The sequence below is a fragment of the Ornithodoros turicata genome, unplaced genomic scaffold (assembly GCF_037126465.1).
Source record: "Ornithodoros turicata isolate Travis unplaced genomic scaffold, ASM3712646v1 Chromosome11, whole genome shotgun sequence".
Classification (NCBI taxonomy): Eukaryota; Metazoa; Arthropoda; class Arachnida; order Ixodida; family Argasidae; genus Ornithodoros; species Ornithodoros turicata.
In genome coordinates, this window is record NW_026999295.1 from 2,460,851 (window position 1) to 2,475,722 (window position 14,872).

Here is a 14,872-nt window from a genome sequence, read left to right on the forward strand (position 1 = left end):
ACCGCTTTTCCGTACAGTCGACGTCGCTTAAGATGCGTTGGAGTTTACTGCTCTGACTTATCAAATGAATACAAGGTTACGCGGTGTTGGATATCGTGGCAGACTCCATTTGAGAACTGCTGGAACTCACATTTCATCGAATGCTATGCAGACGCACGACGGAGTTATCACGCGACGCAGTTATCAGTGGAGGCGGTCCAGCGTAGCTCTGTATCGCATCCCCTGGCGGCTGGCTAGCCCACGATTCGGCCTTGGTATGTTCGCCTAAGAGAGCGAAACGTATTTACTACACTTGTATATCGGTAGGCCAGTGATGATGTTGCCCTTAGCGCTGCTGCTTCTATTTGGCGTATGCACTGCACGGAGGATCACTTGCTCAGATGGGGATAGCCTGCGGCAGCTACACATTGTAAGATGGGAATTCATTATTTTTACGTTTACTTCTTGCCATTTCGAAGGAATAAAAAAGAGATCTAACGATGAACACTTCTTGTTTATTGGACACCAGTTTTCATGTAGCAGACTACATTTCTTCACACTTGAACAAATGTAGTCTGCTACATGAAAGTTAGTGTCCATTAAAGAAGAAGTGTTCACCGTTGGTTCTCTTTTGTGTTGCCTCTACGTGGATGCTCACTGGTTCCCCACATCTTCATTTCGAAAGAAGGAAACATTGTGACATGTCTCTTACTGAGGTGTATAGGAGAAATGGTATAGAGTTATCCTGTTTATAGCTTACCTTTGCAGAGAAGAAGCGCGGCCACAGAGAATTCCGTCATCTCACTCAACTCTGTACGCGAAGAATTATTCTTCAATGTGCAGTGTAACTATAGCGAGACATCAAAGACTATCAATTTGTCGAAAGACGCGACAAACATCGGCGTCGTACTGGTCGCTGTAGGGGCATATATGTTTATCCGAAGAAGAAAAAGGGAAACTAGAACAATGCTAGACAACGTTTTTCACTGTGAATAACTTCTCGAGTGTCATCCCACATAGCGCTCTCGAAGCGCAGTGAAAACAGAAGCGCTCTTTGCCACGGTATTACAGGGTAGAGAAACAGGCAGAGAACATTTCTCACAAAGTAGATATTGTCTCAAAGCATTAGTCAGCATCTTATTTAATGCACGATGTGCTTGCGCGTCATGAACTTTCATGAAAGCAATTTACGTTTAACGAATTTCCTTTTTCAAGTTGGCTTTCTTAAGAGCTTAAGGTGTCAGACTTATCACACTCAGAAAGAAGGGTTTCTGCACATTATGACTATGTCTCAGAGATTCGCTGGTATGCGGAGGCTTATTTCTTTGTTTGCTTTCTGTAGCCTCCATCCCCTATACGACAGAGCCAGACCGCTTCATAACATTTGCACTGCTACAATCTTGGAAGCAGCGTGCGTTTTGGCAGCGATTTCTTTCTCTCTCGGGTCGTTCATTTCGTTATCTTACAATCGTTCATCATCGTTCTGTCTGGCGACTAATGTGGAGAATATCGTAAGGTCTGTTCTCTAGAGGGTGAAATATTATTCCAAGACGAGCTAAGAATTATGTACCGAAATTTTGAGGATTCTTTTATTCTAAGGAAATGTTCCTGAGTTAGCATTCCATGCCGACGCTACTCACACTGTCAGTGACAACGCCTTCATCATATTGCTTTGGTACACTTCGGGGGTAAGCCGACAGCAGACTGCACAATTCGTTTTTGTTTTCTTTTTTTTTTTTTTTTTTTCGAAAGCTTGCCCACTTTATGGAAGAAAAACAGAAGGTAATATGCCTGCATTGATTCCCACTTAAAACAGACGCACATGGACTGTACCTGTTGATGGATAATGAGTGTTATTTCTATTGGTTTGGTAATGATTCTGAAACATGTTATTTTACGCCCTGCTACCACATTGACAAAGGCCTGTCTAAAACACATTACGTCCAGTCCAGATGTCTTTAAAAAACTGAAGGCTGTGCCGCTACCGATGTGTTTAAGCTGTGCATTACAGGGAAAGCTGCAATTCGTAGAGGTGAAGGAGGTTAAGTAAAGTCATATCTGCATCCGCAGCGCATCCGTAGATGTTCCGCCCCCACGCCGGCCTAGAAAGCGGCTGTACAAGTATACCAGAGGACGCATTTGCAGGTGCAACCCCGTCTACATGCAACGGACCTGCAAATGTGAAATTGTTGTACAGTATACGTGCATTCAAATTGAGATTAGCTCTGTCAGTGTATTGCATTAGTTTGGTTTTTATATTTGTGCCATTTACTTTGAAAACTGCGAGTATTAATTGAACATGGTGGGCTTCATATGCAGCTTTGTTTGAGCCCCTTGGTCCTATTTAGACCGCAATTTATGCAGTTGTTGGAATGACATCAAACCACTTTTTCGGCGCAGTGTCACACAACATTCGTCATGTACTGTGGGGGACACGGTTGTCTAAAATGAGCACTCTGTAGTTTATCTCATCTCAAATCTCCAGGTGTTGCAGGACTGTTTCTTTCGTGTAATAAACACGTGCAGCGCATGGTGCACCTTCAAATACGGTATTGGCACAACACTTGTAACATGTGACAACAACAGATGTAATATTAATTTATTTGTTTATTTATTTATCATACCCTCAGGGCGTTACCGTTACCGAGGGGAGTGGGGTTCACCAAATAACGCGATGAATGTGGGATGCTGCACCGGCAATTGTGAAGTGTGTGGTAGTCAACGAAGCAGTGCCCGAAATAATTGTACAACATAACAAGAACAAATTATTTAAAGCATCGTACACACAATCATTATCGCGCACATACACAGGACTGTTTAATATGACATAATAATTAGAGGTAACATAGAATAGTTCAACATAAGAATATAACATAGTAATTAGAAATAACGCTCACACGCACAGGGACGTAATCTGGGTGTTTGATGAGGTGGGCAGTTAATGCATGTTTGGAATGGATGCTGTTTACAATTGATGTTACTGAACCGGGGAGATGATTCCAATTTGACAGACGTTCGGGGGACGAATGATCCGTAAAATGCATTTGTTTTGCAACGATGAATTCCTACTTTATGCCGGTGATCAAGTCGCGTCGATACGTATGTTGGACGCAGAAGAAGAGTGTGTGTTCATTATGGTGATAAATTTTATGAAAAAGTATAAGCCTGGCTGTTTTCCGACTTAGGGTTAGACATGGAAGGGGGTGCAGGTTACGCTTCATCTGGGTCGCAGTCGTGGTTCGACCATAATTTCCATAGATAAATCTGCTGGCCCTGTTTTGAACACTTTCCAGAACTTGGTGTAGCGACTCTTCCGCTGGGTCCCAAATTGCTGCTGCATATTCCATTTGGGGAAGTACTAATGTTTTATACAAAGCTAGTTTAAAATCAAGGGGTGCCATTTAGTAGTTGCGTCTGATGTAACCGAAAGTGCGATTAGCTTTATTATAAACACATTCTACATGTGGTTTCCATGTCAGATCGTAGTTGAGATTAACTCCTAGATACTTGTAAGAGGTTACCGATTTAAGCGGGACGTTGTCAATGTAGTAGACTGTTGAAGTACTGTTCTTACGTGTTACTCGCATGCATTTACATTTGGTGATCTTGAGTTCCATTAGGGGGAGGGGGGGACCAAGTTTTACACCGTGTAAGTATATTGTTAAGAACTGTCTGAAGGGCATTAGTATCAGGTGAAGAGCAGGTCTCCCGGTAAACTACGCAGTCGTCTGCAAACAAGCGTATAGAAGACGACACAGACCATTATACTTCTGGTATTTGTGCATACGGCTGACAACCCACACAGGAATGGTCGGCACCCTTCACGAGGCTGCGTTGTTAAGAAGAATGCGCAACCTCCTCAGTGGCGCTACGTGGGCACGATGGTTCTGTGTGGTCGAGGCGAACCCTATCCTGCGAAATTTGCCTGGAGATTTGCCTATTCTCTTTTGGGATGTTAGTCTGCGCGCTTTCGCCTTGTGCCTTCCCTATCGTTCATTATCCCGTTGCCGCTTAAAGAGCGTTGCTCTTGCACGGAACCAGAGCAGTGATCGTAGACGATCGTAGACGTAGATCGTTTGCCTAACGCGTCAGTTATTATTGACGAGTAGCTTTTTATATCTGAGTTTGAAAACACTGTTCTGTGACTTTCCAATATGGCACGGCGAAGTACTGACATGTCATTTAGCTGACCGTGTCTCCAACAGTACGTGGGAAAGTGACTGACTTGATAACAGCTTTGGTTTGAGATGATGAGATAAAGATCTCGCGTATTACCGAAAGGGGGGATATATTTATTAGACCAAAGGGGAAAAAAAATAACGTCAGCCAAACGGGATGTCAGCTTGCTATTGCACAATGAAAAATAAACAAATGAAAGAAGTGTTGCCGCATTGGTGCTGGACGAGAGGCATTTCTGTACTCGCCTGCTCTATCGCTTAATGCACTTTCAGTGAATGTCACAGATGTGAGGAAATGCCGAATGACCATGCGATGTGGAAAGCGAAAAATACGTTTCCATTTACGTTTCGCGATTAAACTTGTAAATACGAAAATTAACGGCTAAGCTAAGCTAAAGCTAAAGCTAAAAAGCTTAAGCTGTGCTAATATTAACAGCTAAGTAAGCTAGAAGAAGGCGGAAAACGTGTAGTTTTGTGGGGTGCGGGTTTACCCACGAACGCATTGCGTGCATGGGGAACCCGGCGCTAACCTCTAGTCGGTCGCCCCGTCGGCATTTCTGACCAGTGCTACTTTTGATAGTAATTACCTTACTTTCAAACTAACTGAGAGGATGACTAAGAATGTTTTGACATACGAGGGGCGTTCAAGTAAAACTAGGACTTTCTGTCTCCTGAGTGTACAAATGGCTCCCGCTACTTCTTTTTCATCATTTTCACACGCAACAGGCCTCCGCGTTCACCACGTAGTGGTCCAAAGTTTGTGCAAAACAGAAGACACGTGCTAGACAAGATGGCCGACAACGAGGTGAGCGCGCACATCGAACAGCGAATTGTCATAAGGTTTCTCGTGAATCAAGGCGTAAAGTCATCTGAAATTCACAGAAGACTTCAGGCTTAGTATGTCCACGATACACTTAGCCGCAGCAAAGCGTTTGAGTGTTGCAAACGTTTCCGAGACGGCCGTACATCAGTGCAGGACGATCTCGGCCGGGGCGGCTCAGAGCCCAGTGTCAAAGTTCCTGAGAACATCCAACTTGTGGAGCGCCTGATCCTCAAGGACAGACGATAACATGTCTCGAACTGGCTCGAAAGACGAACCTTTCTGTGGGAACGTTGAACAGTATCATTCATCAACACATCCAGTTTCGGAAAGCCGGGCCTCATCACCAAAGAAGTCCTCCTCCTACAGGACAATGCACGCCCGCATACCGCGCATCTCACGACACGCACCTTACAGGAACTTGACCGGGAGTTGCTGCCACGTCCCCCTTACAGTCCAGATCTCGCCCCCAGCGATTTCCATCTCTTAGGGCCATTGAAGGCGTTCCTTGGGGGCCGCCACTTCAGCTGCGACGGCGCCAAGAATGCGATCCGATCATGGCTGCTACGCGTCCGTAAGGATTTCTACGCTGCTGGCATCCAAGCCCTCGTGAAACGCTGGGACAAGTGCATTAGCGCAGCTGGAGATAACGTTGAAAAATAAAACTAATTTCTCGCCTGTAAGTTCATTTAACTTTTGCGAAAAATGAAAAGTAGCGGTTTGACTTGAACGCCCATCGTATATGTACGTGGAATGAACGCAAAACATACTTAATCTTATTGGCTTGTCATCTCAAAGTGATCTCGCACGCATCCAGTACACTGTCCCAGTCCTTTAAGCGTGTCCTTTAGGCGTCCGACGTATTTTTCTTAACACTCGCGGAAGCAAGCTTACGCAGACTCTCGGGGATTTGAATTTTCGGAATGCACAATGCTTTTCTGTGTACTCGCTGTTTATATGCAACGAATAAAATGCAGAGTAACTAAGCAAGACGTGGTCTGCGAGTTGCATTACAAGTATGATGTGCGTGCATCAAAGAAGGCGCTGGTTCGCGTCGGCTCGTAGTACGTCCGACATGTCGTTGAAACTGAGTGTATCTAACCATGAAGCTAAATGTACACTGTGAAGTCGTGTTCGCTGTAGTGACACATGTCTTTCTTATTACAGTAAATGGTTTCGCGAAGGTCTGGTACTTACACACTTGCCCCACATTTGATATTGCAGCTTATCTATATGTCTCGTTATGTTTTTATAACTTTTCGTATAAGGGGCGACGGTATCATGGATTTTATTCGACCCATCAATACACACATTGTACTGCGTACTGGAATACTGATAAATTGGTTTTGTACGCGACGTACTTGGCGTGATACTTGGCGTCCTTGAACACACGTACTCGTCAAGCTCTGACACCATTGCGCCAAGCCATTCCCATTGGTAGTCGCGAGCACGTGGCCTCTCTCAGGCTTCCTCATTGGCGGAGACGTCTGCCGTGACGTCAGAGCCGCATGGGTTTCGGTATTCACAGTGCCGATTTTCTATGCGTCTGTCTTTTGGCTCTGCTGTAAAGGTTGGAACGCAGCTTTACATCGATGCAGGCAATGCGTTTTACATCCGGAATATCTTGAGACTCGCAAGCCCTTTAAGAGGGTATACCAGTCCAAGAGCATATCCGATTCACAATTTTTGAATAACTAGTTGGCGCCAGTAGTTTCCTAGGCCGCAATATCCAATCCAATCGAATCCAGCCTTGTCATGCCGTCGCGTGCAGCCCACTTTATAGGCCTGTAGAGCCACCCGGGCGATGAACACGAAAGCGGCATCTCCCTGGCACGCGTTACGATCTGGAACTTCCAAGAGTGCACACGAAATTCCACTTGGCTCTTTGGCTCTCGCTAAATAAAGACGTCACGTTGAGACTGGGAGGTACCCCGGTTGCAATCCTGGTGCCGGCTCTGCTGTCTGGGGTTTTTCTCCGGTTGTCCTCATCGCTTTCAGACATCTCGGCACAGTTCCTTTACACGTCGGCCCACGACGGACATTCACCCCAGGGCGTCAGTCGTGACGTTGCCCACTTATGTGAGGCCGACAACGGCGACCACTTTCGCCAGCACCACCTACATTCATTGAGCCACATATTTGGTGATCCAGATGGTACGGGCTCGTGCCCGGCCGGGCCTATAAAATGTGAGGCCGTGCCACCCCGGATCCGAAAAAAAAAATATTTACCCAGACCACGGGCCGGGACGGGTCTTCGGGTTTTCAAAAAAATATCGACGCAGAACCTGTCGCAGACGCGCGAGGTGCGCCGGTTCCCAGCGATCTCTAACGTCATGTTGTTCCACGAGAACTAGTCAGAGTTCTCATTCACGTTTTGGCATCTCCGCATGATATTTTCGCTTGATTCTTCGCTTGACTTCGCACTCCTGCAACAGGTACCGTGTCGATTTTTTGCAAACGCGAAAGTTAGCCATTGGAGCCGAAAGAAAAGCATCCGTCAGAGGTACAAAGGTCAACGATTTTCGTGTCGTTGTATCGCCCGCTACAATTTCTCATTGACATTTTGGCTCTAATCCTTGTAAATAAAAAACCTGACTAATTAATTTCGCTAATTAATTCGTTAATTATTCACAAACCAAAATAGTTTGAGTATCCTCACATAACTGGTAACACTATGCAGTCCGTCTTTTCGGTGCTCGATGAACCATTCTGTTTTTAAAGTTTGCAAAAATACTCGAAAAGCTGGGAGACGACATAACTAGACAAAAAAGTAGAGAACTCCGACTTAACATAACCAAATAACAAGATTTACTCAGACGTTTCGTCAGTCATGCGACGGACGTCATCATCAGTGCCAACTGAAGTTTGGCACTGATGATGTTCGTCGAGTTCTCTACTTTTTTGTCTAGTTTTAAAGCTTGGCTCATTTTTCGTGCAACACCTTGTATGCGGTTTCTTTGAAGCAAACTCTCGTTTGGTAATTTTTTCCTGCATATTTTATCTTGTTGGACACCGAGGGCTGTATGATCTCGACCCAAACTTGAAAACGTTTAATTCGGTCACATGGAGTCGTGGAAAAAGCAAATAGACGGGGCACCTTTTCAATCAAGTTTAAGGGTATTTTAGGCAAATTACTATTCTTGCACGCACAAGAGAAACCCATGAGTATTCACGTACATTTTCTGAAGAGGAAAAGGTAGCTTTCTTTTTTTTTTTTTTCGTTTCTGTACAATTCATTTTCTCAAATTTTTTGTGGCAACTTAATTCACTAATTTGCTTGACAAACTAAACCTGGCCGAACTACACTTGAACCTGAAAACTAGAGAGACGTTGCCGTTGTTCCGACATACCATAGGTATGCCGGCATACCGAAAGGCCACGACCGAATGGATTATGTACAGACAAAGGTTGAAAAGATGAAAAGAAATGCTTAATCTCGACAATACGTCGCCAGTCAACGACCATGCTACCAGTCTGAGGTTCATGTATGGCATCGGCAACACTAGCGGATGGAGTCAGACAAGATACGAAATGGTCTCAGCTGTCACAGGGGGAAACAACGGTCCCGGCCTGCCAACAACGCCCCTAAGCTGCGTATGGTGACACCCTTTGTCAGTAACGAAAAGGAAGATGCGTAAATGTTTGGGTCATTCCACACACAACCAGCGAGAAGTGTCGAAGGGCAGAAAATACGGAGAACCGGTATCGAAGACTTCGTAAGTCCGTAACTCTCTGCGCAGGGATTGCAATAATACTAGAAATATTCGTGATTGTCGTTGGTCTTGCTATAAACCAGTCCGAATATGACTGAGTACGCGAAATATCGAAAGGCATAATCGTGCAAATCGACGTTTCATGTGAAGGTCATAAGTTCGATCACTCCTCTTTACGCGCACCGTTCAAAAAGAAAAGTAAAAAGTAGAAACAGGTTGTATGACCTTGCGCGCTCTCTCTTAACGTTACACGAGTCAGGACTAGTGACTCTTTCCTCATATGCAGGCTCACGGAATAATATCTTTATGAGCAGCTAATCAACCTGTTTTATTAGACATCAAGGTCATGTCGTGAGTCAGCGGGCCATGCAAGAAAAGTTGTGTACACTGTTTGGCTTGAGCTTTGATTATCGAAAGATTGGAAGAAAAAGGAAAGAGAGGGGGATCTCAAATTTTGTGTCGGATTTTACAAAGTAACCAGTTTGCAGTCCTCAAACTGCAAGATAAAGTTAAATCACAAATTGTGGATCGTAAGAGAACATGCGATCGAAAGTGACAGCGGTACAGACACAGCGATACAGTATTTCCAGGTCACTCGGACGTAGCGGACGAGGCGGAACGAGGCGGACGAGGCGGAACACTGAAACTCGGTTCAGTAGACGAACCAAGAAATATTTCCGTCAGGCCAAACCGCAGAAAACGGCGAAGTCATAATAACGAGGAAAGGTGAAAGACCAGAAGGTCGAAAGACAAAATTTTGAGGAAACCCAACTATAAAAAAGGCCAGAAATTAGGAGTGTGACCAATCAGAACATCCAAAATAAAAATTAAACGCTATTAGTCCAATAGCCACATATATTAGCAGTACAAAGTTGAGTACACGTTTTGTGAATAATAGAGATAACGTTACGTCACGGACGGACTTCATATAACCGTTCAAGCAGAAGTGTGCGTAGAGCTAATTGGTTTTGGCAGTCGTGCGCTGTCATCGTTTCTCTGTAGCTCACCAAAAATCACTTGTAGCAGGTGCAGCAATTGGGTCAAATGTAGAGGATGCGGACAATGTTTCTTTTTTCTTTTTTTTCGGTGGAAGCGCTATGGGTGACGAGGAAATGAACCCGATGAAATAAACATATTTGTTGCGGAAACAACATCTCCTTTACCAGCGTAAATGGGGCAGGAATTTGGGGTGGTTCACGATCCTGAAAAATTCCCATCGAAAATCAATTCAGTAATTGTTTCACCATTGTGAACTCTTCGTTTGCACGGTCCAGGGGGCTTAATCGCTGCATCGTCGTTACGGTCGTTACGAGCTAACGTGCGGCGGGAAATTCAAAAAAGGCGGGCGGGAATTTCGAAAAGATGGGTACGTAACACATTGCGCGTGACGTATCCCACGCCCTTCACGTATCGCGCGAAGAGCGCCGTGCACGTGTTTTATCAGGTGCCCTTCTCGACGAGTGCCCCGCCTCTCGTTAGCTCCTAACGCGTGCAAGTGATTAAGCCCCTGGTATTTCCGTAAGGCACGGATTGCAGCATTAATGGAAATGTGGTTGGATCCCGTTGACCTTGGGTGCCTGTGCAGCTTTAGGTGCCTCGCATGTAATGTGCAATAATTCGTAACATTTACTGAACATGATGTCATGCACATGAGAGTGAAACACAAAAATGCAAGAAACCTGCAACTTTGAAACCGCTGAGCACGATTACCTCTGCGATTCAATTCCGCCATGTGCTTCTTGTTGCGCTTTCCCTACACTCGTCCTCCAGCCACTGCGAGACCAAACGCACAACGCAACTGTAAAGTAGGTTTCAAAACGTGGAGTACACGTGTCCACGCCCACACACCACCTGTACCCGCCAACACTATGCTGCGCGTGCTCACCATTCGCCGGAAGCTCCCATTGACGCAATTGTCCAGGGAAAATGGCGGGCGCCCAAACCACGTGACCTTTATGAGCCACTCAGAGCGTCTCAGGTCAGCAGTGCGGGAAAAAAGCTCGGGTCAAGTGCGCAGGCCCAGAGCGCCCTCCTTTCCCAACCTCCTTCCCCACCTCTCCTCGGTTGTTCGTATCTCCTCTCGTCTCCCCTACCCCCAGTCCCAACTTCCGAGTCCGTTTTTCTTCCGCGCTTGCTGTAGAGCGAGGATCGTGTTGTCCCAAAGCAGACAATCAAAACGGGATGGTGTATGATAAAGCAAGTTTATTTGTCCTCGCGAACTGCTTCGAAACAGTGACAGACGTGATAGGGAGTCTTATCTCATATACAAGTTCAACGCTCTTCACCCGTCCGGTATCAACAAATCACAAGGCACCCTAGAAACACTTCAGAAATAAAATATGTTTTTCCCTTCTACCTCCATTATCATCTGTTATGTTCTGCATGGCCACTGCTTTCTACTTTCTTTATTGCATGCCACAACTTTGCATTACAAATATATATTAAAAAAAAGAAGAAAAAAAAAAAAAAAAAAAAAAAAAAACCCTTTGCTGGTTCTGGAATTTTCCCCACGTAACCACTAACCTCCTTATCTCCCGCTATGCTTGCCAATTCTTGCCTGTTGTCCCGTTTCGTCCACGTGTTCGTGAACCTTCCATTCTTCTGTAACCGGTCTGCAGCCTAGATCACTACGTTCACATAATCCCCTCCACACTCTAACAAAGCAGCCATTCACTCCCGCCGTAAAAACCCGTACGGACCTTTCTTCCCTCCGGGCTGTTGACCCACAATTCGCATGAACCTTTAAACACGTCACACCTAACCCTTTAAATACCATGCCAATGATGAGGACGGTGCCCAGAAGAAGAACAGTCTCTGTTCGAAATATCGGCGGCTTCTGTCCTGAGGCAACTCCCTTCCTACATTCTACCGGTTCGCTGGATTTCTACCCATCTAAGTTACAGTACATATATTTTCACATCTTGTAACAGGCTTCTCTGGAGCTTTAGGTGCTTCGACATGGAAGAGCAGTTCAAAAGCAAATCGCAGTTCGTACATCCAGAATGTTCAGGTATACAGTTTTCGAAAACAGCTGGGCCAGGTGCGTCGTTGTTGCCGATGGCTGCAGGAGCACTGAAACATAAAACAAAAACAATATATTGATGATCCGTAACTCTGAACGAAAATCACTGTTATGAATAGGCAATCGACGTTGATCTCGTCCTTGCATACCAAAGCACACGTGTCACAAATGTTCGTAGATCACAGTGCATGAACGGCTGCGACGTGCATGAGGGGCAACTAGCATTACCACACATAATTAGATTAGCGGTACATTCGAAACGCACAAGTTACGGCAACGCACTGCAGTTTGAGACGCTGTTACCGAGTGATACACTATACGTAATACACTTAACATGACAAACCTGCATTAGTTCCTTCGATAACAAAAAGTGACCAAACTTGTCTTACCGTTCACCTGCGGGACATCGGAAAGAGTTCAGACTTTACCCGAATGATTTCTGCGTCCTTTCGAGGTGCAGGAATTCCCTGTTATTTCATCGTTAATTCCCTGTCATGTTCGTCTTCCCGCTGTTCTGATGATCAGCTGGATCTTCCATTCCGTTTTCACATTAGAAGTTTGCCACAACCTAAATCCAAAGCATTCAAAACCCTCTAAACTACACGCAAGCGTCTGCGAGCACAACGGTTGTAGTCCAAGAGAACACGCGTGGCCGGACAGACATGATGTCTCCTCCGTCGTTTTTCTTTCTCCTCCGTTCGACAGACCGTTCAGATCCTCGCGCCTCAATCAAATGACTCTCTCCCAATCGGCGCGAAGGAAGACTGGCGCCAGTTCTCGGAGACCAATGATCATCCAAATATTTACACAAATATTACGCAGCCAATTAGGGATCCTCAGATTAGCCGCACTAGTGGCGACGATATTTTGGAAGCAGAGCGTTTCGCTTTAGAGCCTGCGGCTGTGCTCACCGCCCCCACTCCTTCCTGCTGTCCACTCTCCGTTGTCCCCTTCTGTACGCCACTCATAGCCACAATTGCATCCCGGCGCCAACCAGGAATTTAAAAAAAAGCAATCAAAAGCAAGCGTGCCGCTTGTTCGGCGGATCGATATCGTGAAAATTTTTTCGCGGCTTCCTCTGTGCGACAGCAGGTGGCGACATAGCGTGACATGCAAGGCTTTTAGTATGTGTGCGTGTATATTATGATTTCATGCCTTTATTCATAAAACGGAAAGTGGTAGACAAATACATTTGAGTCTGTCAATTCCAGATATACTTGCACAATACACCACGACTAACATATTTCCACAATGGCCATGGGAATTTATTAAAAGCTATTCAAAAAGGGACGACAAACAGGGCGTATTTTTTCACTTCCATGACGTCGCCGTAAAATACATACGGCATATTTTGGAATTATTGATTCGTTATGTAATTCGCCTTGGCTTCGGCTTTACAAGGAAATCGATAAAATGGTGGCTGCTGAGAAAAAGCGTAAAATATGTTCCATAGGGCATAGTTACATTGGGAAGGGATCTGGTGTGCCCTCGTAAGCTCTCCTGGAGACGCAATGGACGCAGGTTGAATCCACAACTACCACGAGAAAGCGCTTTGGTTTGCTTGTGTCTTGCAGTATCCTCTGTGCGATGTCATGCTCTATCATATATGTTGCGTAGTTTGTGGGCAGCAACGAAACGGGCCAATTTCGTTCAAACTCAGCGACAGACGCGCTCACCTCACTCCATACTACAGCAATTTCCTGGGAAGCCTAAGATTATTCCCACATAATAACGTCACGCTATAAAATAATGCCGACGTGTGGGCCACAGTTAATAATACGCGCTCACGATTGTTCAGAATAAATTTTCACTGCTTGACACGGAAGGTCGTATATTCCCAAACGTCTCCTGATCTACCGGCCACCCGTCTCAGCCAATGAGGTTGGAATTTCTCGCGTGGTTTTTCACGGTGTGTGCTGATGCAAGGAGGCTCAGCTTTAAACGTTTTCCCGGACTTCGCCAGCTGCACGTTGTGAGTAAGAGTTTCAAAATCATAGAGACTGCAAAAACGGCAACTTTGTCCGATTTTAGTCGAAATAATTGTGTTGGAAAAAGTGTTCCGAGAAAAGGGTGTCACGTGCATCAGTATTTGAAACAACAACAGATGGATCGTGACAAGGAGACCGTGTGATTCACCGCTATATAGCAGTATACACCACTTCATTAGATGTGAAACATTATATGTGAGATATGAGAATGAAGGTAAATGAGCTACGGACAAGACGTGACAGAAAAATTGAAGTGTCCTCTTCTGGCTGCACTAACACATAACAATAGGAAGATGAATGGGAAAATAGGAAAAAAAAACACACGAACGGTCACAGGGATACAGAGTATGATACTGCAGTGTTGGGAGCAAACCGGTACCAGAAACTGCAGCAACATTAGAATATCTCGACAACGTTGCTGTACAAAGTTCCGTCATGGGCCAATCAGCCAGCAATTCCTCCCCAAATCCCGACAAGGCGTTTCGTATAGAAAACACCATATTAAACGATGCTTTGTGTCGCATACGCAATTTGGAAGTCAGTTTCGAAAGCTCCCTTCTCTTTGTATGTAATTTTATTTTGACTAGGCAAATTGGTCGTGCCTGCGTGGTGCGAACCCTACACAAAAAATTATTTGCGATAACGCAACGTATTTACACCCTAAATGTGTCGAAAATTACCGTGAAATAATACTCTTCTTCGTATGGTACCCTTTTTCGACACCGACGACTTCGGTTCTCACTGCGAGGCGATTCATTATTTCATTTCCCACATTGTCAGCAGCAGGGTATGGTATCGCTCCTCGCGATGAAGCTCATCATAAAATAAAGTTGTTGTTTGATAGGCTTAGATCTCGCGGGTTGGGAAAGTTTCTCCCTACAGCTGGCCAGTCTGCAACGTCATGGGAGTCACCCGGTAGATCATCTTTATTCACTTTTTTTTTTTTTTTTCATTTTTGCAGCTGCACTTTGCGCCAACCCTCTCGCGTCTCGACTGATCGTTCTCGCCAGCAAACGATTCTCGCGAGTCAATAAAAAGCCCTAACTGACTTGATGCTACCACACGTCAGAAGTAGCTCGGGCGAGATCGCCGCCCTTGCACGCATTCTTTCCAACTTCTTCTTTTTTTTCTTTTTTTTTTGTGTGTGTGTTCAGGAAATGGAATTATTTCGG

The 14,872-nt window shown here is 45.2% G+C and overlaps 1 protein-coding gene across 1 annotated transcript in view; it reads left to right on the forward strand.

Moving 5' to 3' along the window:
* The first annotated feature begins 256 nt into the window (after positions 1-256).
* The window catches only part of LOC135371408 (testicular acid phosphatase homolog), a 30,439-nt gene continuing 15,823 nt past the window's right edge, over positions 257-14,872 (forward strand). The window contains exon 1 of the mRNA XM_064605472.1: positions 257-409. Within this exon, the coding sequence (XP_064461542.1) occupies positions 314-409 (96 nt within the window). The 5' untranslated portion in view covers positions 257-313. The remainder of the gene's footprint in view (positions 410-14,872) is intronic.